Source organism: Narcine bancroftii, chromosome 6 (genome assembly GCF_036971445.1).
Source record: "Narcine bancroftii isolate sNarBan1 chromosome 6, sNarBan1.hap1, whole genome shotgun sequence".
In the NCBI taxonomy this organism is placed as follows: Eukaryota; Metazoa; Chordata; class Chondrichthyes; order Torpediniformes; family Narcinidae; genus Narcine; species Narcine bancroftii.
The window spans coordinates 220,184,399-220,210,141 of NC_091474.1; the positions used below are offsets into that span (position 1 = coordinate 220,184,399).

Here is a 25,743-nt window from a genome sequence, read left to right on the forward strand (position 1 = left end):
CTATATAGTTTCTGGTAACATACACACAAACACACACACACACACACACACACACACACACACACACACACACACACACACACACACACAAACATATATATAATGTCAGAGAGTATTTCTCTCTTTTTTCTTTTCTATGGGATCTTTTCTTTAGCAGGAGGGTGTGGGGTGGGAGGGAGGGAGAAAAACTATTAAAAATTGTCATGTATGAGAAGAAACATATTGTATATCAAATGCTTTGCAATTGATTTATAATATATGTATTAATAAATATATTTTTTTAAATATTAGGGTTCATGATCCATAAGATGCTCCACAACTTCTGCAAGATCATTGCCCAAGTACCCAATATAGTTGACACTTTCCTTATTCTAATATATCCTAATTTCAAAGTATCATCTTCCAAAACCATGAGCTATGATATGGTGAATTTTGATCTCTTTAATCCAATAATCAAACTCTGTGGCGGTTGCTTTATGTAAATTTAATTCATTGATAAAACAGATAAACATTTTGCATAGCTTCGCATTAAGACTTTCATAACGATGAATAACAAAGTATTTGCTGTATGATAGATATAAAATGAAAAGAAAGTTCAAACTTTAAAGAGATACATAACAATACTTACAGAGATACACAGAAAAGTTTTTAAAGAGACAAAAAATATCAAAGAAAAATATCAAAAGATTCAAACTAGAGGGCATGGTTTAAGATTGAAGGGGGAAAATTATAAGGGGAACATGAGGGGAAATTTCTTTATGCAAAGGGTGGTGGGGATGTGGAATGAGCTTCCGACAGATGTGGTCAAGGCGGGATCATTGGTTACATTTAAGGAAAGACTAGATAGTTACATGGATAGGAGAGGACTGGAGGGGTATGGACCGGGCGCTGGTCAGTGGGACTAGGAGGGTGGGGATTTGTTACGGCATGGACTAGTAGGGCCGAACTGGCCTGTTCTGTGCTGTAAGTGGTTATATGGTAATATGGTTATATCTAGTGCTCATGCTTCCTCTATATCTTATAGAATAATGAGCAAGTCATTAGTTTGGGCAGATATTATGACATATTAAATCATAGTCACTATGATAACACTACAAACAATAGTCTTTTAAAGCGAGAGGCACAAAATTAACTAAGAGTTTAAAAAAAGCATAAGGTTTTAACCTTTACACCCAATCTCTCCCTTAAATGACTTGGGCAAGAAGAACATGAGGACACTACCACCAACTTCTCCTTCATCTCACAGGCCATCATCTCGTGGATTACATCTCCCTGTTTCCAGCAGTATCATTGCTGAGGGAGAAGCCTCTAGCACGTGACCAAACAGAGCCATGACTGGTTCATCACCAAATTATTCCAACTCAAGATAATGCTTCCAAAGGGCAGCGGTAACAGTAAATATAAACTTCGCATCTTCTGTGTATGGAAGACAAGGTTCCCTTTATAAGTGACCTCTTCAAAAATAAACATACCTACGTTATGTACTTGGACAACCCACATTTCATCAATTCAGATATATTCTATGATTATCCAAGACCTTTTCAAATGCTCAGCCTTTAGATTTCATGAGGTTATCCACGCAATATGTGAATTTGCCATTTCTGCTTCCTGCTTGTGCCCTCTGATTAACAGAGTAAGATTTACATTTCACTGTTCCTTCAACACAACAATTAAAACTGTGGATCAGTGGAAATATGACTAATGCATCTTAAGATTCCTGGCCCACATTTCAAAACTCTCAAATGGAAGATGATTAGAGAATACTTAATTGATTAAAGGCTATGAAAGAATTGATAGAAACCATTTCTTTTGGATGGGAAAATTTATATTATCTAGTTGAACAGTGGAATCGTTTACAGGGCAAACAAAGTGGAGCTAGAGAGACTCAGTAGGTTAGGCAGCATCCACGGAGAGAAATGGACGGTCGCTATTTCTGGTCAGATTCCTGTTTCCAAACTAGAGGGGAGGCATCAGGCATTAGAGGAGGTGGTACGTTGGCGATATCACTGATTGAAATAATATTTTGTTAATATTGTGGGATCCTACTGAAATTATTTTTGATACAACTGAATACCAACAGCAATGATCAATATTTGCCTTGTTCCGCTCTTCACCTGAAGCTCACATTGTATGCAAAATCAATTGTAACTGAATATTTCCATTCAGTTGTTCCCATTTTTGTTTCAACCTTCAGAGCAAACTTTACATGGAAGGCTTCAGGAGTTTGAAAGAAGGAGAGCCTGTGGAATTCACCTTCAAAAAATCTTGCAAAGGCCTGGAATCAATAAGGGTAACAGGCCCTGGAGGGACACCTTGTTCAGGCAGCGAGAGGCGTCCAAAAGGGAAGACAGTGCAAAAACGGAAGCCAAAGGGAGACCGGTAAAGTAACAATTTAAGTTGTTTGCCTGTGGTCACTGCCCTTGACTAAATTAGAAATGTCGATGAATGCACTCTTTTTTTTGGCCAGTCTTCACTTTCAGGACAGCTGGTAACTTCCTTCAAGTGGAACAATTCACACAGCAGTGGTATGATCGCGATCAGATGAAACATTACCAAAAGTGCACAGTCATTCAACCTTTCTTCCCCTGGTATGCTTCTATTCTTGTCAACAATAACTTGTTAAAATGTACTTGGAGAGTTGCTTGTCAGTCACGGTTAGGGCTTATACTTGGTTCTAGTATGGAATATTTTTTGGAAGCACGCTGGAAAGTTACGTCACTGGTAAAAGTCCTGAAGTTGCAGGGTGTCATTTGGCCAAAGGATTCTGATGAATCCAATTACACTTGATATAGAAGAATATATGGATTTAGTTTTGAGTGCAGAAGCACCTTTCATTCTTGTTCTCCAAGTCAGGCAGAGAATCAAGAATAAGTAAAGGCATTAGCAGGCAGACACTTCAGCTGAACATCAGGTATATTAAATTTAGTGCATTATTTATTTTATTATATGTTCGATTCATTTTGCAGATATACTTCAGTACCATCCCATCTTATTCTGTGTTATGTCCTGGTACTTCCTGCAACACATTATCAAAAGTATTATTAACATTGGATTAAAGATTCTTTAGGTCCCTTTAGCTGCACATTCTCATAACCTTTAAAGGTGTGTTAACTGGTTTGCCCACCGTGATCCTCCCATTGCTGACTTGCCATGATGACTCTATGCTTTGCTCTACATTTTAGATAGCCTTGATTTTGTTACAACAGTAGGGGCAAGACTACATCATTATTGCAGAGCAAGTCCCACAGCAGTTGCTGGTGTCCAGTTAAATGTAGAAGTCCAGAAGCCATAGTCAGGGTGTCATCTTGTCTTTGGATTCAGATAAAAGCATTGGAATGGGAGACATTCAGCTTTAAAGAGTCACATCTCCCTTGCTCAAACCAACAGAAGAGGTGGGGGCTGATATGTTTGAAGGTTAGCCAGTCTTTATTGCTGAACAGCCTCTTTAACCAGAATAAAAATATTAATTTCACAAAGGAGGAATATACTTTCTCCTAATTAAAAGCGGCAGACTTTTAAAAATCAATTTTCTTCATTTATCTTTATCTGCCAAACTTAATTTTGTTTTCTTGCACATCTGTCTCAGGGAGGATTTTTCAGTTTGATACAGTAACGGTCATACAGCACAGATCAGGCCCTTCAGCCCCACATATCCATGCTGACCAAGTTGGCATTCTGGCCTCATCCCTTTTGCCTGTATTTGACTAATTTCCTCCTTAGCCCTCAGTAGTGAATGTTTGGAATTCTCTAACCAGGGAAGTGGTTGAGGCTGCCTCACTAAACATATTTAAAATTCGGTTAGATAAATTTTTACCTGATAGAGGAATTAGGGGATATGGGGAGAAGGCAGGTAGGTGGAGTTAGGTCATCAATTAGATCAGCCATGATCGTATTGAATGGCGGAGCAGGCTCGATGGGCCATTTTTGGCCTACTCCTGTTCCTACTTCCTATGTTCCTATGTTCCTAGCCATATACTGTACATGGTGGCGTAGAAGATGGAATTTGAACCTTAAAAATGTCACCTCAAAACCAGGGGTTGTCTTATACACCAATTATAAAATACGAACCTGAATGTCCTGTGGTTTAGAGTGTGCCCCCCCCCCCCCCCACAATGCGATGGAGAATAGCATAAATTAGTCATATAACTCCTATGGTTGTATCACTAAATTTGTATATTGAAACTTGCGTTTGGGAAGCTGGATTAAAAGCAATGTTATAGTAAAACAAGAAAAATGTATTATAAATCGGTCTAACATACCTTACAATAATAGCATTGCAAACAAAGCTAACAATTGCCATTTGCAACAGCTGACAAATAGTAAACAATCGGCCAGGGTCCCAGTTTGCATTCTGCTTGCACTGCCTTCTCAGGCCAATCTCAATAATTTTATCTCACAGAGACCAGTTATCGGTACTTTTAAACTTTTAAAGACAAGGGTTTCTTGGAAAGGTTCAAGTTTTCACTCCTTCATAAATAACAGCATAAAGTGCCAGTCTCGGGGTAGTCTTATGCAGCAAGTATCGCCCAAAACCTACATTTTAAGTGGGAATCCTGGGGGTTGTTTTATACTCCCAATTGCTTTATACACTGATATATATGGTATCTGTCCAAATATGAATGCTGTAATTGTACCTTCTTCCATAATTTCCTCTGTCAGCTCATTCCAATATGGACCACTCTCTGTGTGAAAACGTTGCCCTTCAGATCCCTCGTCAATCTTTCCCCTCCTACCTTAAACATGTGCCTTCTCTTCCTAGAATTATTTTCCCTGGGAAATATGTCTGTGACTACAGGCAATCCCCAGGTTATGAATAAGATCTGTTACCTGGGCCTATCTATAAGCCAAATTTGTATTTTAAGGCGGGATAGGTACTTATGGTTTTATTTAGCGTGCGTGAGATTACATTATATGCATTTACGCACATGCGCGAATTGTCGAACAGACCCTTTGTAAGTATGACTTGTTTGTAACCCGAATGTTCTTAACCCAACAGCTGCCTGTATTCACGTTATCCATGCCATCATGATTTTATATACCTCTATAAGGTCAACCTTCGCCCTCGGGAATAGATTAATAGATTAATTTATTTATTGGCATGTTACTAATGCAGAAAATTCGTCAACTTTTGCCTGCCTTAAAGGCATACAAAGTGACATCACTAGCATTGTTCAGCCCCCCAACAATAAGAGAAAGAAAAGCAAGAGTCCCTGTGGAGACACTATGGATTCACCTCCTGTGCAAGTGCTAGCCTGTCCAAGCTCTCCCCTTAACTCAAGCCCTCCAGGACTGGGATCCTTGTGATGAAGCTCCTCTGCACCTCCTCCAGCATATGATTGGATGAGGATCCTTTCTGTTTCTTAGCTTATTCTGACATCACAATTTCTCCTGTAGGAAGCACTTGGCTGGATCACTAAAAAATCTCCACTGTAAAGCTCTCAAAACGTCTTCTACATAAGGTGAACAAGGTTTCACAGCTGAGAGGAAATCACACTTAATTTAATTGTTGTCCTCATGCGGTGTCTGTCTCTGTTTTGTAGTTTCCAATCATTCTTTTAAATAAATGCAGTTTTATATTCTCTCTGCTTTAGCTCTTGATTCTAATGGTTCTTTGCATATCCTGCCAAAACATGACCAGCCAAATCGAACATAAGCTTGTACCTTTGAGTAAGGAGTAGACTTCCATGCACTGGACTATGTGCTATTTGGTTATCTCCGAAGCCTTTCTTGACTCCAGAATCTGCTATTCAGTTTAGTTGTGTCCTTTGTCCATTGGAAATAAATTATTGTAAAAACATTGATGGCAGTCTGCACTAAATTTGAAAGCGCAGATTTAATCTAAGATTCCAATCAATGAACGTGACAGATTACGCTGGGCATGCAATGTAAACAAAGTGCATATTACTAACTCTTTGGGCAAACAAAAACAAATGGCGAGCTAATATTCTGCATTTTCTCTCATCAACTAGAGACAAAAACAATCTTTTTGTTAGTATTCAAGTTCAGAGAATTCTGAGAAAGAAACAAAATCTTGGAAATGAATGATAAAAGAACCTGAAAGGCCACTTTGTCAATGTCTGCATAAGCAGTCAAACTACTCAGTGAAATTTGATCAAAAAGAAGAGAGGCCACATTTCACAGATTGCCAGGGAACAAGAAGTGGATCACATAAAGGTCAAAAGGATTCTTAATTGCATGCTACTAGTCAAGGCTCATTCCATAACAGTCAAAGACCAGCCATGAATGAAGGATTTTAGAAACTTCATGTAGAGAAAATATTGTTGTGAGTTTATAGCCATTCCAGTTTTAGATTAATATGATGGGATTTTTAGTCTAAGGCGGAGTTTACCATTGTTTGGTTTGTTCTGACCGGTGTCAGGTCCTCCCCTGTGATGATGAGAGGGTGGCAAAGAGAACTCCTCTCTAAGCTATCAGTGGAAGCAGTCCAGAGAGTTCTCCAAGCATTAGGCTGGGAGACAATTCAAAAAAGGAGCACAGAACATTACTGCTCAGTGCAGGCCATTCAGCCCACAATTTTGTGCTGACATATGTCAACCTACTATTCCTTGAAATCTGCCCCCCAAATGTTTAAAATGTGCTAACGTGAGCACTTAAGATCAACTGGATGGATGTTTTTAAGTACCCAAGAAATCCAAAAGGGTTCTTAGAACTTCTGAAACTTTTCTTTAAAGAATAACAAGTTATTCATGGTGTTAGAATGGTCCACTTTCTCCAGAGTTAGGTATGACTTCTCCAGAGTTTAAGGTCTAAATGTTTATTTATGGTGAAAGATTCAAACCCATACATTTAACCATTACTTTTTCTCCCACTGATGCTGCTCGACCCACTGGGATGCTTAGGGTTGAAACATAGGTTATGTATCTTTATCTTTGCCAAATAAACTACACTGTATGAGCTGTTGAGTTTCTCCAGCTTTGTGTTTTTACTACAAACGATGTGTCTGCAGAGTTTCGTGTTTCACTCTGCTCCAGCAGATTGTTCTTTGCTCCAGGTTATAGCATTAGCGGTCTCTCATGTCTCTCCATGATGAGATGGTTTTGTGAGGATGAGAGGGCCATTCACGTCAGATGTCAGCAGGGAAGAAGCTGTCTTCTGTTCTTGCTTTTTGCATTCAGGCACAAGGGAGCTCTTTACTTTTGTAAACCGATTCATCAGGAGGTGCTACAAAGAGGGTTTGCTGGGTTAATTGATATCAGAACTTACCGTCTTTGACCAAATAGAATGGGCTTCAGATGCAAAAGAATGATTGAAAATAGGTTCCTGAGATTTCTGTGCAGAATGAAGGAACAGTCCAGATCTTCTTATTGGTTAGATACCCAGAGATGATTTTGATCAATTTCTTTCCAGAAGGAGAGAAGTCAAAATACCTCCTGTAAGCCTCCAGGTATATGGACATGGAAACTAGAAAAGCCCTCTTGACACAGAGGGCAATTTCTTAATCTTAATGCAAAGGAGCTTCTAGAAACACTGGTTCTGTATCCATATTTCAATAAGAACCACTGACGAGTTAATGTTTGGTATGAAATGCCTCGGAATATGAAAAAGCATGAAACTTTATCTGAACCATCAATCCATGAGAATATATAAACTCTGTTAAGCCAAAAGAAGGGTTTCTTCTCATTTATTTCTAGGTTCTGAGCTTTCATCCTCAGTTTGACCCTGAGTTGTGCATTCTCTTTAAGTGCGGGAATGGGGAGCAATGGTTTACCACTCCATTACAACTACCAAACTGAGCTGTGATGTGAGGCATTCAGAGATTGCGTAGAATGTACCTTCACCTTCAACACTGCAACTCAGATCTCTTAACTGTTGCATGATCTTTATTTCTTATGATAGTTCACTTGGCCTGCCTAAAATGTTAATACAGTTATAAACGTGGCATCATTATCATCGAGATTGTGAGAAAGAAAATGAAGAAATGGTTGTGAATTTTTACAGAGGCCATATTTCTCCTTTTTGTTCACCACCTATCTGGATCTAAAGTCTTTTGGACAGATACATGGATTGGAAAAGCTGAAATGGATATGGGTCAAATGCAGGCAAATGAATCAGAGTTTCACAGCACCAAAATAGGCCCTTTGGCCCATCTTGTCCATGCTGATCAGGCTAGTCTTATTTCCCCACATTCAATTGATATCCCTCCAGATCCTTTCTATCCATGTACTTATAAAAATGACTTTTGAATGTAACAATTATCCACACTTCTCCCACTTACTCTCTTGTTCGCGCTCAGTGTGATGGAAATCCCCCTCAGGTGCCCTTTAAGGATGCTAATCCAGGGGTTAGCCTTAAAACATTGCTATCTAGTGCTGCCTGTCTCTCTGAGCTTCTCCAGAATTTTATAGGTCACTCTAATTTTCCAGCATTTGCAGTCTCTTGTTCACTATTTTTATCTATTCCCACTGGTTTTCAATTCACCTACTCTGGGATAAAAGTCTGTGACAATTTACCTTCTCTATGCTCTCATGATTTTATTAACATCTGTAAATCACCCCCTAAGCCTTCTATGCTCCAGGGAGAAAATTCCTACCCTATCAAATTCAAGTGCACTGGTCCTGGCAATTTTCTCGTTAATCTTTTCTTCACCCTTTCATGCTTAACAATATTTTGCCTAAAACTAGGTGAGCAAAACTGAACACTGGGTTCAGTCTCACCAATATCCGGTGCAATTGTCACATGACATCCTGCTCCTGTGCTCAATGCCATGACCAATGAAGGCACTCATGCCAAATGCCTTCTTTACCATGCTCTCCAGTGTACCTGTATCTCCACAATTATTTTTACTATAAAAATCTTTAATAATCTTAATAATTTTGCATGCCTTCTTAAGATAATGAACCTAGTAGAACACATCGATGGTGGGGGGGAGGGAGTCTCCAGTGGTCCTCTCTGCCACTCTTCTGGTCCTGTGGATTGGCACCTAATGCATTTCCCTGCAGCAACCATACCACACTGTGTTGCAGCCTGCCAGGATGTTACAAGTATCAGTCTAGTGACTGGGAAGAACTCTGCTGTCTACAAGTAATGCAATGGGATCTACTGGACCTCGGGTTAATGTTTAATCTCACCTCCACCTCAGAATCAGGATTAACAGCTTGGGTGTGGATGCTTGAATTTATAAATACTTAACTTGGAGAAGAGGAGAGAATGCCACCATTGAGTCAAGCTCAAACCTTACATTGATCTTGTGTACATAGCAACAATCTTTGAACTAGAAATATTTAATAGGCAATAACTGATTTTTGGCAATAATTTAAAGAATTTAGTCCTGGGATTGCCCAGTCACATGGCCCTGAATGAGAGAGGAGATTAGCCACCGTCATCAACAGTTTAACACGAGACGTGGCGCTTAGTGGAGAGCACACTGAATCTCCATGTAAATAAGAGGAGTGCACCTCCTCACCAGCTACCTACCTGCCCGCTCCATGAAGCCTCATATGTGGCAAAATGTGGGTCCAATATTTTTTAATCATCACACAACCCTTAGAAATGGTGTAGAAGCAAGTCCCTCTATATCCCAAGGAAATGCTTGATACAAATATGATCAAACACCACTGCTTGATGTTGACAAGAAGGCTGAAATGAATAATTTTTGAATCATCCTCTTTAATCCAGCCCATCTCAATCATTAATTCCCAATCCTGTAATAATAGACGCTAAAAATCAGTTGCAGAATTCCGGCATTCGCTGACCTGCAATCATTACGTGGAAACAAATGCTGAAAGATTCAGTAATCGTGAACACAACTAAGCAGCTCGCAAAATGTTACCTCTCAGCTGAAGACTTCATTTCAAATTAACTTTGTAAGTGACTTTCTTTGATCTTGTTGTTAACGTGTCAGTTAGCACAACCAGTGGGCATCATTAGGGTTGGTGTCACCCGGTGCGGTGACTCATGGTGTTACCCCCACCGTAGACTGAGTGTACTAAGCGTACCGAGCAGGGGGTGGGGAGCGGCTCTGACTGGAGCGCATTAGAAGGTTCAAAAAGTAAATTAGCATTGAGTTTTAGCCTTGTAGATATATTGATACATGTAAGCTGGGCTTGTGGCGGTGTGAGCAGTGGAAGAAACACAGCCACCATGTTGAGGGTCGTTAACGACTGTTTTTATTCAAATTCAGCACGGCCCTTTAAGGGCAGCATGAGCTCAGTCACCTGGTGCACTGTGATACCATAATCGCTGGAAGGGATGCTAGAGTCAGAGAGAAACCTCTGACGACGTCATTTTCCCATGGCCGCCCCGCCACGTGGCAATACAAGCGGGGCCGGTTCGCCATGAGGATGTGCACTGCCACAGGCTTACGAAAAATGTTTTTGTTGTTATAACTAACTACTGGGATATTTTCATAAAAAGAAATTACATAGTACACAGACAGTCATTTTGGTGTCACCCCTCGGATGGTGTTACCTGGTGCAATCCGCCACCACCACCACCCCCCCTCCCCACCACCCCACCCCCCACCGGCATCCCTCAGTGAGGCCAATGAGCACGATGATATTGTAGCGCACCAACCCCAGTTCAAATCCGGCACCGTCTGTAAGGAGTTCGCACATTCTCCACTGGGTGAATTTTCCCCAGCTGCTCCAATTTCTTCTTAGCCTCTAAAACGTATGAGATTGGCAGCTTAATTGGGTGTAGTTGGACAACAAAGGTTTCAATGGCCGGAATCTGCTTCTACCATGTTGAAAAAAAACTTTAAAATAATTTACAAAGCAACAATCAAAATGTTTCAGCTGTACTGCATTGTACCTGGTTAAAAATGTAACTGACAATTGTTTCAGCTTTCAATGGCCTGATGCTCATTGATTGCCCTTTAAGTATATGAATAGTTCAACAACCCATACTTCCTCAATTTTACATTGTTGATAAATAGTCTTGTCAGTATATGTCAATTTTCAGTATTTGTGTTCTCATTCTGTGAGACAATATGCTCGATAATTACCTTTATTTTGTGCATGCTTCTCAAAAATACTTAGTATTATTGTCAAGTCTTGATGAATAAATGAGAATAGACAGAGTAAATGGTATCATTTGGTTTTAACGAGTGATTGTTTTGACATTGAGTTGAGTGATTCAGGTTTTCAGATTTTGACCAAGTGCTTTGCAGAACTATAACGAACATTATTACATCACGAACAATGCTTCATTACAATTACTATCTGTTTCATTGCTTTGCTTGTACAATTTATCTTTATTCAATGTCTGTGCGAGGTCAATTCCAACCTGTCAGAGTGAAAACACTTGAGTAATTACCCTGTTGATGAATCTTAGTGCCCACATTGCTATAAATGACAGTCATTTATTTTGCACTTCTTACCAGGTCCCACCCACTGAATTTTTCTGAAGAAATTGCCTTGCTTTATTTGGGAGAAGTTACTGTCATTTCTATTCATTATCCATGAATGCATTCTGTTTTCTGAGTAAATTGCTGTTGTTCATTATCCATAGCATGCGCTATCTTACAACAACACATCTTCCTACTGTAGCAGCAGTAATGGAGGGCCTCTGAAGTACTTCAATCTGCTTGGGACAGGGCTTTTGCCTTCCCTGCGAAGTTGCCAGGTTCACGATTTCTGACATCGTTGTGCAAAGCTTGGATTTTGCTGGTGATTCTTTACCAACAAAATTTAATCCTGTACTAGTTTCCAAATCTCTTCCCTTGGTTCTGGACTGAGACTGGTTAAATTCAATGATTGAATATTCCATCCATCTGTATTCCAGAGGCAGATTGGAGTTTGGGTTTCATAGCAATAAATTCTGAATAGGGGTGTTCATTGTTGAACACACACCAACAACCGTCTCCTTTATAAGAGTATCATGAAGACAATATTGGTAAGAATTTTTTATTACATAATGTTAACAAAATAACCAATTAAAATGCTATAATGGCAAGGAAAGTGCTCAAAAACTCTTCTTACCATCTACAGCAATATTATAGGTTTCAATCAAATGTCCATGGACAAAATTGTACATCATTAACTTTTTCCCAAATTCTTCTGCTGATGCCTGACTTAATTAGTTGTCCTATAATTTTTTGGGCTTGCTTTCCTTTCATACTCCAAATGCTGGTTAATCCTGTCTTGCAGAGTCCCCTTCAGTAACTTTCCCAGAGCTGACATTAGGCTCACCAGCCTGTGATTCCCTGACTTGCCCTTGCTTGCCTTTTTAAATAACAAACAACATTAGTAGTCTTCTGGCACTTCTCTTGAGGCCAATAATGAAGTAAATATCTCTGCACGGGCCTTGCTTTCCACAAGGTCAGAGGATGTACATGGTCAGGCCCTGGTGATTTAGCCTCCGTAACATACTCCACGGCTACCAACACCTTCTCCTTGATAGTTCATGCAACACATTTATTTCAATTCCTTGGCCATCTCCATGCTAAAGTCTGATGAGAAATTTAAATTTAAATTTTTTAAAATTTAAACATACAGCTCGCTAACAGGCCCTTCCGGCCCACGATTCTGTGCTGCCCAATTACACTCAATTGACCTACAACCCCAATATGTTTTCAAGGATGGGAGGAAACTGGAGTACCCAGAGGAAGCCCATGCAGACACGGGGAAAACATACAAACTCCTTACAGACAGGGCTGGATTCAAACCCATGTCACTGGTGCTGTAGCAGCATTAACCGTGCCACCATAATATTAAATAGTCACTTAAAATCTCACACATTTCCTGTGCCTACACACAATGACAGCCATGTTCATCTTTAATGAGAACAATTCTCTCCCTCACCACCTTTATATATTAAAAGAGTATATTCTGTTGAATCATTTGGGATTTTCCTTTATCCTGCCCTTCAGATCCATCTCATTTTTCCCCTCCTGATTTTCCTCCTTCACCTCTTGTTCAAAAGCTTGGTTATTTTAGGAATTTGACATGTCCTAGTCATTGCTTTACTTGCAATAAGCACTGAGGTACCTAATGAACACTGAGGCAACAAAATAAAATAGGCGGCAACAGTTAGTGCAACGTTATTACAGCACCAGCCATCCAGGTTCGAATCCACTGTTGCCTGAAAGGAGTTTGTACGATCTCCCCGTGACCTACCTGGGCTTTCTCTAGGTGCTCCAGTTTCCTCCCTCCATTCAAAACGTATGGGGTTGGGAGGTTAATTGGGTGCAATTGGGTGGCATGGGCTTCTTGGGCTAGAAGGGCCTCCTACTGAGCTGTGTCATTAAAATGAAAAATAATGGACAAATCATGGGCAAATCAGCAAGGATTTCCACATTTTTCAATCTACTTTAAGGAATGATCAAATGTCGGGCCAGATGGGCTATTGCTGTCATGGTTACCGTTCAGAATACATGACCCACTATGCTCCAGTGTTTTGAGGTCATATGGCAAGGTTATGTTTTTGCATATTTATCAGCCACATTCATATCATCAGTAATTGCATCAGCTATTTCTCCAAAGAGCTCTCTGCTGAAATAGTAATGTCCCCTAAGTTAGCAGTACCACTTCGTCCGAAGACATTTTAAATGCAGAAGAAAAGATTAAAAATGATCAGACTAATTGTGAATTCTAAGCCACAGTCAATGAGTTTAACAGTGCAGAAACAAATTGTTCAGCTCAAGTTGTCCATACTGGCCCAGTTGACTCAAGCTTTGCCATATCCCTCTTTGGCCTCTTAGTCCTGCGCTCAAATTTTATGGGCCACCCCTCCCTGTGAAGCAGTCAAGTTTAGTTGGTTTCTTCCATATCTCTCTCCTACCAACTACATAAAAAATATTTTGAGATTTCAATCTATGCCCCCCCCCACCAAAATGTGCTGTGGCCCCCAGGGGAGGGGGTGCATATAGCCCCTGTTGAGAATGTCTGCTCTAAACCCTATCACAATAAACTCACACTGAATATTGCAAATGTATTTTAAATGTTCCTATTGTACCTGCCTCCCCACTACTTTAAAAAAAAATTTAAAACACAGCACTGTAACAGGCCCTTTTGGAACACGAGCCTGTGCCGCTCAATTACACCCAATTAACCTACAACTCCCCATCTGTTTCAAACAGTGGGAGGAAACCAAAGCCCCTGGGAAAACCCACTCAGACACGGGGAGAACATACAAACTCCTTACAGACAGCGCAGGATTCGAACCCTGGCCTCAATCACTGACGCTATCACAATGTTGCGCTAACTGCTATGCCAACTGTGTCACCAGATTTCCTTTGGCAGTTCATTACATATTCCCACTACCCTCTGTGGGAATATGATGCCCCCATGCCCTTTATACATTTTCCCACAATTGCCTTAAATCTGTGGCCTCTTTTTGATTTCCCCTACCCAGAGAAAAGACTGTGACTATGTACCACATCTATTTCTCATGGTTTAAGAAACCTCTATCAGGCACTTTGGCTCCTGGGAGAAAAGTCTCAGGGTATCCAGCTTCTCCTAGTGAATCCAGTTTATTAGAGTAATTTTAATTAATACCAATATAATCATATTGACTCAAAACAAAGTGAAAAGTACACTTAAAAATTATTTATTGGTGTTAAGCAGCCTGGTGCTGTTAAAAGGAGTACAGTAAAACTCCCAGTATCTGACACTTATGGAGATTGGTAGATGCCAGATAAATGTATTTGCTGGATGCTTGAGATTGTATGTGGCATAACTGGCGAAGTGACCGCTAGGGGCGCCAATTTTATACTCCCATATTTTTTACCTATTTATTTTCTGAGGTTTTTTTTTGCCAGTGGCTCGAGGCTGTCAGTTGCTTAAATTCTGGATAACAGAGGGGTGTTACTGTACAAGAAATGAGCAGAGGTCGGCCAGTCAACCTCTCTCGCCTGCTCCAACTTTTAATATGATCATGGCTGATCTACACTTGGCTTTGATATCTTCCTGCTTGTTAATGTACTACTTCCTATTTGCCAGTAAGTTTAACCATTTCTTAAGAGATCAAAACATTTGACAATAACTAAATGCAGAGAGTTGGGTAAAATGAGTTGACTGTAGAAGTTTATTGTTGGAGATTTGCTCTTTGCAGATGATGGTGCATTTATTGTTGATCTTTTCCCCCCAGTTATTGATCAGTAAATGATCTAATGCACCACGTTCATGATAAATTAGACAGTTGTCCCATCTTAAGGCCCTGACATTTCTCTAATCATGTAAACGAGCCATGTAATATTTATTGAAACAAATCTGCACTTGTAATTGTAGTAAATACACAAATGCTGGAGAAACTCAATAGGTCCCATAGGCTAAGATATATACATTTCAGGCTTGAGAAAAAGGGCTCAGGCCCGAAACATTATACATCTTTGCTATAAGATTCCTTGATTGTCATGTAATAAAACAGGTGTGACATTACACAAAATTGCTTTTAGTCTGTGGTAAGAAAGAGAGGCAAAAGAGAGTCGTCGGTTCTCCCCCCCCCCCACCCCCTCGAGTCACTGAGTGTCCATGGATTCACCTCCAGCACTCCCACAGCCTCTGCAGCCACAGAGACTTCAGTCCAAACCATCGGCAGCCCAAGCTCCAGGTCGAAACCTCAGACACAATCAGGATGCCTTCAGCACTCTTAGCTCCCTCTCACATCCTGGTTCCGATACCTGGTACCCCTTCACCCAGTCTCAAGCCTGTCTGCTGCAGTTTGCAGCCTGGTGTGAGTTTCAGTCTCAGTCAGGAGTTCTTGTGCCAAATCACAAACTTGCCACAGGTGATAAAATCTTGCTGAAGAAGTGCTTCTTGAGAGGACTGCCAATGGATGCTTGAGAGTAAACTGAATAAATGTAATATAAGATTTAGAAAGCAGAAATTAAACCAGGTCATTTGAGAATATAAAGAAAGCAGGAAAGAACTCAAAAGGGAAACAGGAGGGCTAAGAAATATCCTTGATGAGTAGCATTAAAGAAAATTTTATACATTATGAGTTGCCCTCTAGTTTTGAATTAGAGAGAGGGGAGAACTAAAGGACAAAGGAGGCAACTTAAGTCTGGAGCTGGAGGAAGTGGGCGTGTTACTAAATGAGCTCTTTGCATTGGTAATCATCAAGAAGAAAGGAGCTAGAGGACAATGAGATCAGTGTGGACTTTGCTCATATTCGAGGGCACTTTGATATCAAAAAGAAGGAGGTGTTGGGTCTGATGGGATCTATTGCAGGCTATTAAGAGAGGCAAGAAGAAGAAAATACTGGGGTCTTTGTATCCTCTCTATAGTCACAGGATCCAAAGGACAGCAGAATAGCCAATGTTGCTCCTTTGTTTACAAAGGACAACAGGAATAACCCAGCAAATTATGTCTTTGTTAAATCCAGTGCTCTCTATCATTTCTTGATGAAGTTGCTTGAATTGTTTAAAAATTGGCTTCTGTGATGGTGGGGAATCTCAAGAGGAAGCTGAGAAGAATTATTTGTTCAGCACATCTGACTGATTGTGGCTGAAAATGCTTCAGCCTTGCTCCCCCTCCCTTCCCCCCCCCCCCCACCACCACCAACACTCTCTCTCTCACTCTCATACTTTCAGCATCTTCTGTTTCTTGAACCCAAAACCTTTCTTTTGAAAATTTTATTTAGTCATGATAAATCATACAATAAAAAAACATAATACATACATGATGATATTGCAAATAATACCTCTTATAACCCCCCACCCCTCCCCACCCCCCTCTAAACTATCCCAAAAGAAAAAAAAAAGAAAACGAAGATAGAAGAGATCACATAACGTAAAACTCTTCAGTTGTTTGCCATGGTTCAGAGCAGCACCATCAATGCGTGGGGAAAAGATTAATAATTCAACCTCATATATTCAAAATACAGGCTCCAAGTTTTAACAAAAAAAATTATTATTATGTAAATCAAATGTTATCTTTTCCAATGGAATACAAGATCTCATTTCCAAATGCCATTGCTGAATATTCAAATTAGTCTAATTTTTCCAAGTAATTGCTAAACATTTTCTAGCCACAGCTAAAGCCAATCTCAACAAAACAATTTGAAATTTATTTAATTTTAACTCCAAACACAATTTCTTAATATAACCCAATAAAAATACAAAAGGATCAAATGAAATTTTCAATTTAAAAATTGAATATAGATTATAAAATTGTTGCCAAGGTTCTAGCGAATAGATCAGCTAAATATTTACCAGATTTAATTCATGTAGATAAATTGGGTTTTATTAAAAATTGATATTCAGCAGATAATATTGTAAAGTTGATTTCTTTAATTAATGTTTCTTGGGAGCAATCTGACAAACCAATGGTAATTTCTCTCGATGCGGAGAAGCTCTTTGATAGAGTGGAATGGAGTTTTTTTATTTAAAGTTTTGGAGAAATTTAATTTTGGGCCTTTTTTTATTGGTTGGATTAAGGCTTTATATAGAAGACCTACTGCTAGGGTCATGACAAATGGACAGTTACCTTTTATGGACAGGTATTTTAACCTTTTATGTTATCCTGATTGACTAGACAAGACTGCCCTTTGTCACCAGCATTGGTTATTGAACCTTTGGGTCAAATGATTAGACAAGATAGTAATATTAAAGGTATTAAGGTGAAAGCTGATGAATATAGAATAAACTTATTTGCAGATGACGTTTTGATATATTCAACATAACCTTTGAAATCTTTGTGGAATATGCATGATATATTGAAGCAGTACGGTGAAGTATCAGGTTATAAAATTAACTGGGAGAAGAGTGAAATTATGTGTTTAGCTAAAATGGATTATTCTCTGTGCAGGCATATTGTCAAAATTAAGTGGTCGAATCAAATTAATTATTTAGGTATTAAGATAGATAGTAATTATAATCATTTATATAAACTGAATTACCTACCTTTACTGTTTAAAATTAAATATAATTTGAATCGGCGGAAAGATTTACCTATAACATTTATAAGACGTGTTAATTGTATTAAAATGAATATCTTTCCTCGACTTCAATCTCTTTTTTAATCTATTCCATGAAAGATTCCTCAAAATTTTTTTAAAGTTCTGAATGCTTTGGTGAGGAGGTTTTTGTGGAAGGGTTAAATGGTGAGGGTGTCATAACAGAAATTAACTTGGAAGTAGGCATTAGAGGTTTGCAACTTCCTCATTTTTGAACCCAAAATCTTCTGACTCAGTTAAGGCTCTGCTCTCAGATGAACCCTCAACTGACTCTGAAGTCCCTGAGACAATCTGCGAGAGTTTCAACTTGTGTGGCTTGACTGCAAGGTATGCCCACAGAATGGGACCACATTTCAAAGCGAGTTGACTGGAACTGAAGTATAAGTGATTTCATGCTCTTTACATCCACTTGCCTGGATCATTCCACAGGCTCTAACAGTACAAAGAGCTGTACTGTTAGAGCTATAAATTTGTTGTAGCAAAATAGATTTGGTCCTCCAATTCTTTTATAAAAACAGTGAATTATGCTTGATTGATGATATATTTTATTGAAATAATTAGATATTGTTTCAGAGCAGCACATTGCAAAACTGCAATATTTAATGATTAATCTATTTATTCTGGCTAATCCAACTTCAGCTACATGTGTATGGTTTCTAATCTTCTTGGATTCGTCCAGTTGACGTACTTTAAGTCTCGCACACAATGAAACACTTATGGAGTGCAGTATCTTGTTACGTAGGCAAACTCTGATTTGACTTTAAGTGATGCCAGGCACATTTACTTCCCTTTAGTTAATGATCCCTGAAATTCTCTGCAAGTCAGGGTTAGATTTTAGCAATACTTATTTCTGCATGCTCATTAGGGATTGATCCGATGTCTGGGCTTCACATTAGGGATTGCTCTGATGTTGTGATCTCCTTACTGGGATTCATTCTGATATTGGTGTCTGACAATTGGACATCAATCTGAAGTCAAGAATCTGTGAATTGGGGAACAATGTAATCCCCATTGGGGATTATTAGTGAGATTCTGAGATCGTTCTGCTTTAGGTTGATCTAATGTCAGCACTTTCTCAGTCTAATGTCTGCTTTTGCCCATGAAGTAGCAGTCCAGTGTCAGGATCTGCCCACTGAAGTTCAGCCTGAAGTTCGGGTCTGCTCGTGAGGAATCATTGTGATATTGGGGCCGACTGTTGGGGATCTGTATGATGTTACGGTCTCTCTTATAGGCATCAGTCTCATATCAAGGACTTCCCATTGAGAATTGGTCTGATGTAGGGGATCATCCAATGGTAATGAATGTGACATTCGAGTTTTTTCATTTGGTCTGAACTTGTGGTCTGTCAATTGAAAAGTGGTTAGATTTGCACAGCAGAAATTGGATTTTTATGTGTTTGGTGTTTGGGTGCTGGTTTTTATCTGGGTTTGATGATTGGGGATTAGGGCCATGTCTCACTTTAGAGATTGGTCATTAGAGAGTTGGCTGAAGGGAGGGGGGTTCTTTTCTTTTTTTTTCTTTTTTTTTCCTATATATAAAAAATAACATTCATGTTTATGGTTAATTGTTGTATATGTCATATACTATTTGTTTTTTGAATGAATAAATAAAGTTTAAAAAAAAATAGAGATTGGTCATTAGACTGGTATTTGGTTTGGCCATTGGGAATCTAATGTGTTGCTTGAGCTTAGCCATTGTGCAATCAGTGTCTGCCCTTTCGGAAATGGTCTGATCGATGGGTCTGATTGTTAAAGCCCAGTCTATCATCCAAGTAGGCAGATTTTGTGTCTGTTCATTTGCTATTGTTTTCATAAGAAATAGGAGCAGAAAAAGACTATTCAGCCCACCACGCCTGTCAGTTACAGCCTGAAACATCACTGTCCATTTGCCTCCACAACTTCTCGACCTCCTGTGTTCCTCCAGCAGTTTGGGTATTTTTTGTTTCCGATTTATTTTTTGTGTATCCTTCTGGTGGCCGAAAACTTCACTGCCTATTAGTTGGTGGGACTGAAAGAAGATTGAACATTTGTTGGGCAGATGAGCAACCTTGATATAGTAATGGGAAGACAATGCACTCTTGTTTCTCTTTATAACCTCATTGTAGCATTCAATGGCATTGTGAGTCTCCAGACTATTGCTCAATGTTCACTGATAATAAAACTGGGTGGGTCCTAAACAATGAACAAAGAGGAGGTGGGGGGGGGGGGGGGGGGTGGTCTGAGCTAGTCAGGCAGATCCATGAGAGAAATGGTCAGTTAACAGTTTCTCCCAGGGCCCTTTGGTGAGACTAAAGGGGGAAGGGGGAAATCTCTCTTTGGCTTGGCTTCGCGGACGAAGATTTATGGAGGGGGTAAAAAGTCCACGTCAGCTGCAGGCTCGTTTGTGGCTGACCAGTCCGATGCGGGACAGGCAGACACGATTGCAGCGGTTGCAAGGGAAAATTGGTTGGTTGGGGTTGGGTGTTGGGTTTTTCCTCCTTTGCCTTTTGTCAGTGAGGTGGGCTCTGCGGTCTTCTTCAAAGGAGGCTGCTGCCCGCCAAACTGTGAGGCGCCAAGATGCACGGTTTGAGGCGTTATCAGCCCACTGGCGGTGGTCAATGTGGCAGGCACCAAGAGATTTCTTTAGGCAGTCCTTGTACCTTTTCTTTGGTGCACCTCTGTCACGGTGGCCAGTGGAGAGCTCGCCATATAATACGATCTTGGGAAGGCGATGGTCCTCCATTCTGGAGACGTGACCCATCCAGCGCAGCTGGATCTTCAGCAGCGTGGACTCGATGCTGTCGACCTCTGCCATCTCGAGTACCTCGACGTTAGGGGTGTGAGCGCTCCAATGGATGTTGAGGATGGAGCGGAGACAACGCTGGTGGAAGCGTTCTAGGAGCCGTAGGTGGTGCCGGTAGAGGACCCATGATTCGGAGCCGAACAGGAGTGTGGGTATGACAACGGCTCTGTATACGCTTATCTTTGTGAGGTTTTTCAGTTGGTTGTTTTTCCAGACTCTTTTGTGTAGTCTTCCAAAGGCGCTATTTGCCTTGGCGAGTCTGTTGTCTATCTCATTGTCGATCCTTGCATCTGATGAAATGGTGCAGCCGAGATAGGTAAACTGGTTGACCGTTTTGAGTTTTGTGTGCCCGATGGAGATGTGGGGGGGCTGGTAGTCATGGTGGGGAGCTGGCTGATGGAGGACCTCAGTTTTCTTCAGGCTGACTTCCAGGCCAAACATTTTGGCAGGGGAGAAAGGGAATAGGTGGGAAGGGACCTAATGGTGATTGGGATACTGAACAAATGAAGGTGGGAGAGGTGGTGAGACAGGGAGAGGAGGGGACATTTGTGGGGTGGGGGGGGGCAGGGAATTAAAAAAATACCTTGTTCTGCAATAGGTTAGGCCCCAATAGAATTAGGAAAGACTTTCCTGGGATTTGTGAATGCAGTTTGAAGTAACAATTTCTAAACCTAGAAAAATATCAAAAATACACAATTTAAAATTCTAGGAATGGTCAAAAGTCATATTGCCATTAGATATTTGCAAAGTATGTTAATTAGAATGTAAGTAATTTCATTAATCTTGAGAATACAGGCAGTCCCTGGGATAAAACAAGTTCTGTTACCTAGGTCTGTCTTTAATTCAAATTTGTATGTAAGTCGGAACAGGTACATACGGTTCTTCTTTAGCATCAATACACAAAAACACCTTAAACATAATAATACAGTACATAATAATCCTGTACATAATAATAATACAGTACTGTATGCAATAATAAAAGTCAACAGGAGAAGATGATGGAGAGATGACCACAGTACAGGTACCCCACAGCCCTCTCGCATCTTCACTCCTTCCGATCCGCGCCCGGCTCCTTCACTTGCTCTTCACTGCCCCCTCCCTCCCTCCTTGGTGGAGCTTCGCCCGTCTGATGCTTGCCCAGGCGGTGTGCAGCGTAGCTTGACAGTGCCATCATGATGGCGCACACCGCAGCTTCTTCTTATCACCTCCCCTCCCTGAGATTGGTGTAGGGGCTGCTGGTGGTCTGTCAGGAGGGGACGGGATGATGGGATCAGTGTGGGGGGCTGCAGGGCAGCAGGACCAGTGCGGGGACTGTTGGTGACACAATACTAATCAAGTTTAACAATTGTTGCCCATTTCTATTAGAATTTTATCTCAAACATGCTCGAACCGGAATTTGACGCCATTCTGCTTCCAGTTGGCTTAATGGTTTGTAAATCAGACGTTTTCAACCCAGCGACTGCCTGTATAACAAAAGAGCTGTGGTCTTTCATGATAAGCCTCTTGGTATGTTTTGGGTGCATGAAATGGAAGTTGCTGTTGATAATATAAGATGTCAGCATTCAGATTCTGAACTTGTTCAGAGCAAATGAGTTTGTGGTTTCCCACATCATCCCCTTCTGTGATAGTTAATACTATTGGACGATAATGGGACGGCGCACGGTTAGGGCATAACTTTTTCCGAGCCAGCAACTGAGACTTGGGTTCAAATACTGCACTACCTGTAAGGTGTTTGTATGTTCTTCCTGTGTCTGCGTGGGTTTCCTCCGGGTGCTCCGGTTCCTTTCCATCATTCCATATGTATAGGGGATTGTAGGTCAATTGGGTGTATTGGGGCAGCACGGGCTGATGGATCAAAAGGGTCTGTTATTGTGCTGTATGTCTTAATTTAAAACAAATTAAAATTTAAATGCTTTTGATTGCTACATGTGTAATTCAAAGCAGAGTTCACGTTCTATTAGTTGCGAGCAAAATTCGGTGAAAATTAAATAAAGCCATAGGGAGACAGGAGAAGAGACAGAGAATGGGAGTGATTGGATTGCTTTCTTCAGAGGGACAGCAGAGACCTGGAGGCCAAGTGGCCTTGTTTCATGCAGCAACGCTCCATTGCATAATCATATTATTTAAACGCTATAGGAAAACATAGAGCAGAAAATAAATAAAAACAAAAACTACTTGACACACTCATCAGCATACATGAACAGAGAAACAGAGTTACTATTTCCCGAGTGAAGACCCTCCATTGAAATGGGAAAAAGGGACACTTTGATGATGGATGGGGAATGGTGATGCAGAAAACTGAAACAGGTTGAAATATAATTTGATTTAGACCTAAAATTGAAGTCCATTTTTCTTCTGAGAAAGAGATAGTAAGATTATTCTTCCGTACAGTTTTAATTCCACTTAAAGAAATTGCTTTCACATTCAATAGTTAAAAAAATGTTCATGTTCATGTTTAATTGCTGTATATGTCATATATTATTTGTTTTTTGAACGAATAAATAAAGTTTAAAAAAAACATTCAATAGTTTATAATATAAAGCAGATATTTTGCCTTTACGAGTAAATTGTAACTCAAAGAGTTCATCGATAAAATTTGGATCAGGAAGAGTAGGAAATGTTAAAAATGTCAAATTTGATACTATCTGAAATAATGTCTATTTGATAGGTTAAATGCTGTGCCCAATTATTGAAGACATATAAAATGTTGTTGAATAAAAAGATCTTTTAAACTATTAATATCTTAAAAATTCCATTCTTGAAAATTGGCATCTAAAATAGCTGGTTGAAATAAATAATTAGATATTATAGGACTTGTAACTATAAATCCTGTAAGTCCAAAAAATTTTCTGAATTCCAGATCTTCAATCTATGCGTCATTATTAAGTTCTTTGTCAATTTTTGAACAGAGATAGGTAAAGATGACCCCAGTGTCACCCGTAGGGAGGTATTTCTGAGGGGCTTCAACTCCATCGCAATCCAATTAGGTTATTCATCTGTCTTAGGTTTATGGCCCAGTAGTAAAAAGAGAAATTTGGTAGGGCTAATCCCCATTACTTCTAGTGTTCTGAAGATACCTTTTATTCAATCTAGGTTTCTTGTTTTGCCATATATATGACATAATAATTGATTTGAAATTGTCAAAAAAGGACTTAGGAATAAATATCAGCAGTGATTGAAAGAGGTATAAAAATTTTGGTAGAATATTCATTTTAACTAAATTAATAGAACCAATCATAGACAATGATGGGTTGACCATTCTGTAAGAATTGACTTGGTTTGGTTGATTAAAAGAGCAATGTTTCCTTTAAAAAGATTTTTAAAATACTTAGTGATAATAATGCCTAAGTATTTAAATTGTTCATTCACTATTTTGAATGGATATTTAGAATAAAGTTCCAGTGCACCCTTCAGTGGTAGTAATTTGGTCTTATGAAGATTGATCTTACGACCAGCAAATATGCTAAAAACGAAAAAGTAATGACGGTATATTCGGTAGGGATACCTCAGGGTTGGAAATGAACAATAAAATGTCAGAAGAAGAATTTTCAATTCAAAGTGCTACATCGTGTACGTTTCCCCAAAGTCAAACTTGCTCGAATTTATTCGGACATTAGTTCACTTGTGACAAATGTGAAATATTCCAGGCCTCTTTTTTACATGTGTTTTGGTCTTTGCCCTGATTTGCAAAAATATTGGACTGACATTTTTAGAACTTTTCCAACCATATTTAGGATCACTTTAGATCCATGTCTAGAAATTGCACTATTTGGTTTTTCTTAAGCTATTAATATTATTTTATCTTCTAATCAAAGACAGGTTATAGCATTCTCCACTTTAATAGCACGAAGAGCAATTCTGTTAAAGTGGAAAGATGAGCTCCCACCGACACATAATCAAAGGCGATTGAATATTATGTCCTTTTTAAATCTGGAGAAAATTAGGCATAATGTCACGAAAATCAAGATTTCTTTGATAAGACTTGGGGCCTATTTATAGCTCATTTCCATAATTTGTTGGGATGATGAAGGTCGCTGCGTGTGCTTGTTTGGATTTAGCACTACACACAATATGAATTTTAACCTTGATTGCTTGAGTTTATATTTTTTCTTTTTTCTCATCTCATAATATTGTATGAATTACCATTTATTGGATTTAGAATTAAATAGTATTGCAACTGTACCATATGTTATTTGTAAATCAGCAAAGGGTTAATTGCAATTGATCTACTGCTTTTTTGTTTGTTTTTCAGGTAATAGAAATAAATTTAAAAGAAAGATAATTTGTTTTGAAATCCACTTTGGCTTTTTCCCTGGAATTACAGGTGGAGATTCTTTCATCAAAGATCAGTCATAATGCAGACTCCAAGATGGTTTGCCTTGTCATTTATCTCAACCATTTGGATGGTTGTCCTGTGATTTTGCATTCCAGTGAGAACTGTTCCTGTCAATCTACTTTAGCTATTGATAAAACTGTGTAAGCACTCACTGTTCATCTGTTCCAAATTTAACCCCCAAAATAAAATTCTTCCCAAAATGTAATTTTTTCATGAAGTCATACAGCATGATCACAGGTCACCAGGTCCACTTTGTCTATGCTGACCTCAAGTAGGTATCTTATCACCAATCTCATCAGCTCACATTTACCTTGTTGCCTTGGCAACTCTCATCTGGGCCTTTCTTCAATATTGTTTGTTTCCATGACCACCATCCACTCAGGCAGCATTCTCCAGACTCTATGCTCTTGGTGACAGACTCTGGGTGAGAGACTCTATACTCTGTCTAAACATCCTCCCCCTTACCTTAAACCTATATCATCTGGGTATAAATGCTTCTGCTGAGGGGAAAGGTTTCTTGTTATCAATGCCACTCCTAATTTTGTATATCAGCCAGATACTCCGCCACTCGAAAGAAAGCAAATTATTCAGTTGGTTGAAAATAGTTATGGAAAAGATGAGGATGGTCCACATGTTGAAGTGTTGAATGAGAACAGAGCTTATTTGAATGGCATTGAATACAAACTTGCAAAGGGTGGTTGGGAGAGGCTGTTGGCATGTAAAGTGAGCCAGGAAATCAGGAGGGCAAAAAGGGAGAGAGTAGATGTGGC

At 39.6% G+C, this 25,743-nt stretch overlaps 1 protein-coding gene across 1 annotated transcript in view; it reads left to right on the forward strand.

Moving 5' to 3' along the window:
- LOC138737370 (protein lin-28 homolog B-like) overlaps nucleotides 1–25,743 on the forward strand; it is a 317,579-nt gene that overhangs the window by 174,977 nt on the left and 116,859 nt on the right. The window contains exon 3 of the mRNA XM_069888116.1: nucleotides 2,195–2,379. Within this exon, the coding sequence (XP_069744217.1) occupies nucleotides 2,195–2,379 (185 nt within the window). The remainder of the gene's footprint in view (nucleotides 1–2,194; nucleotides 2,380–25,743) is intronic.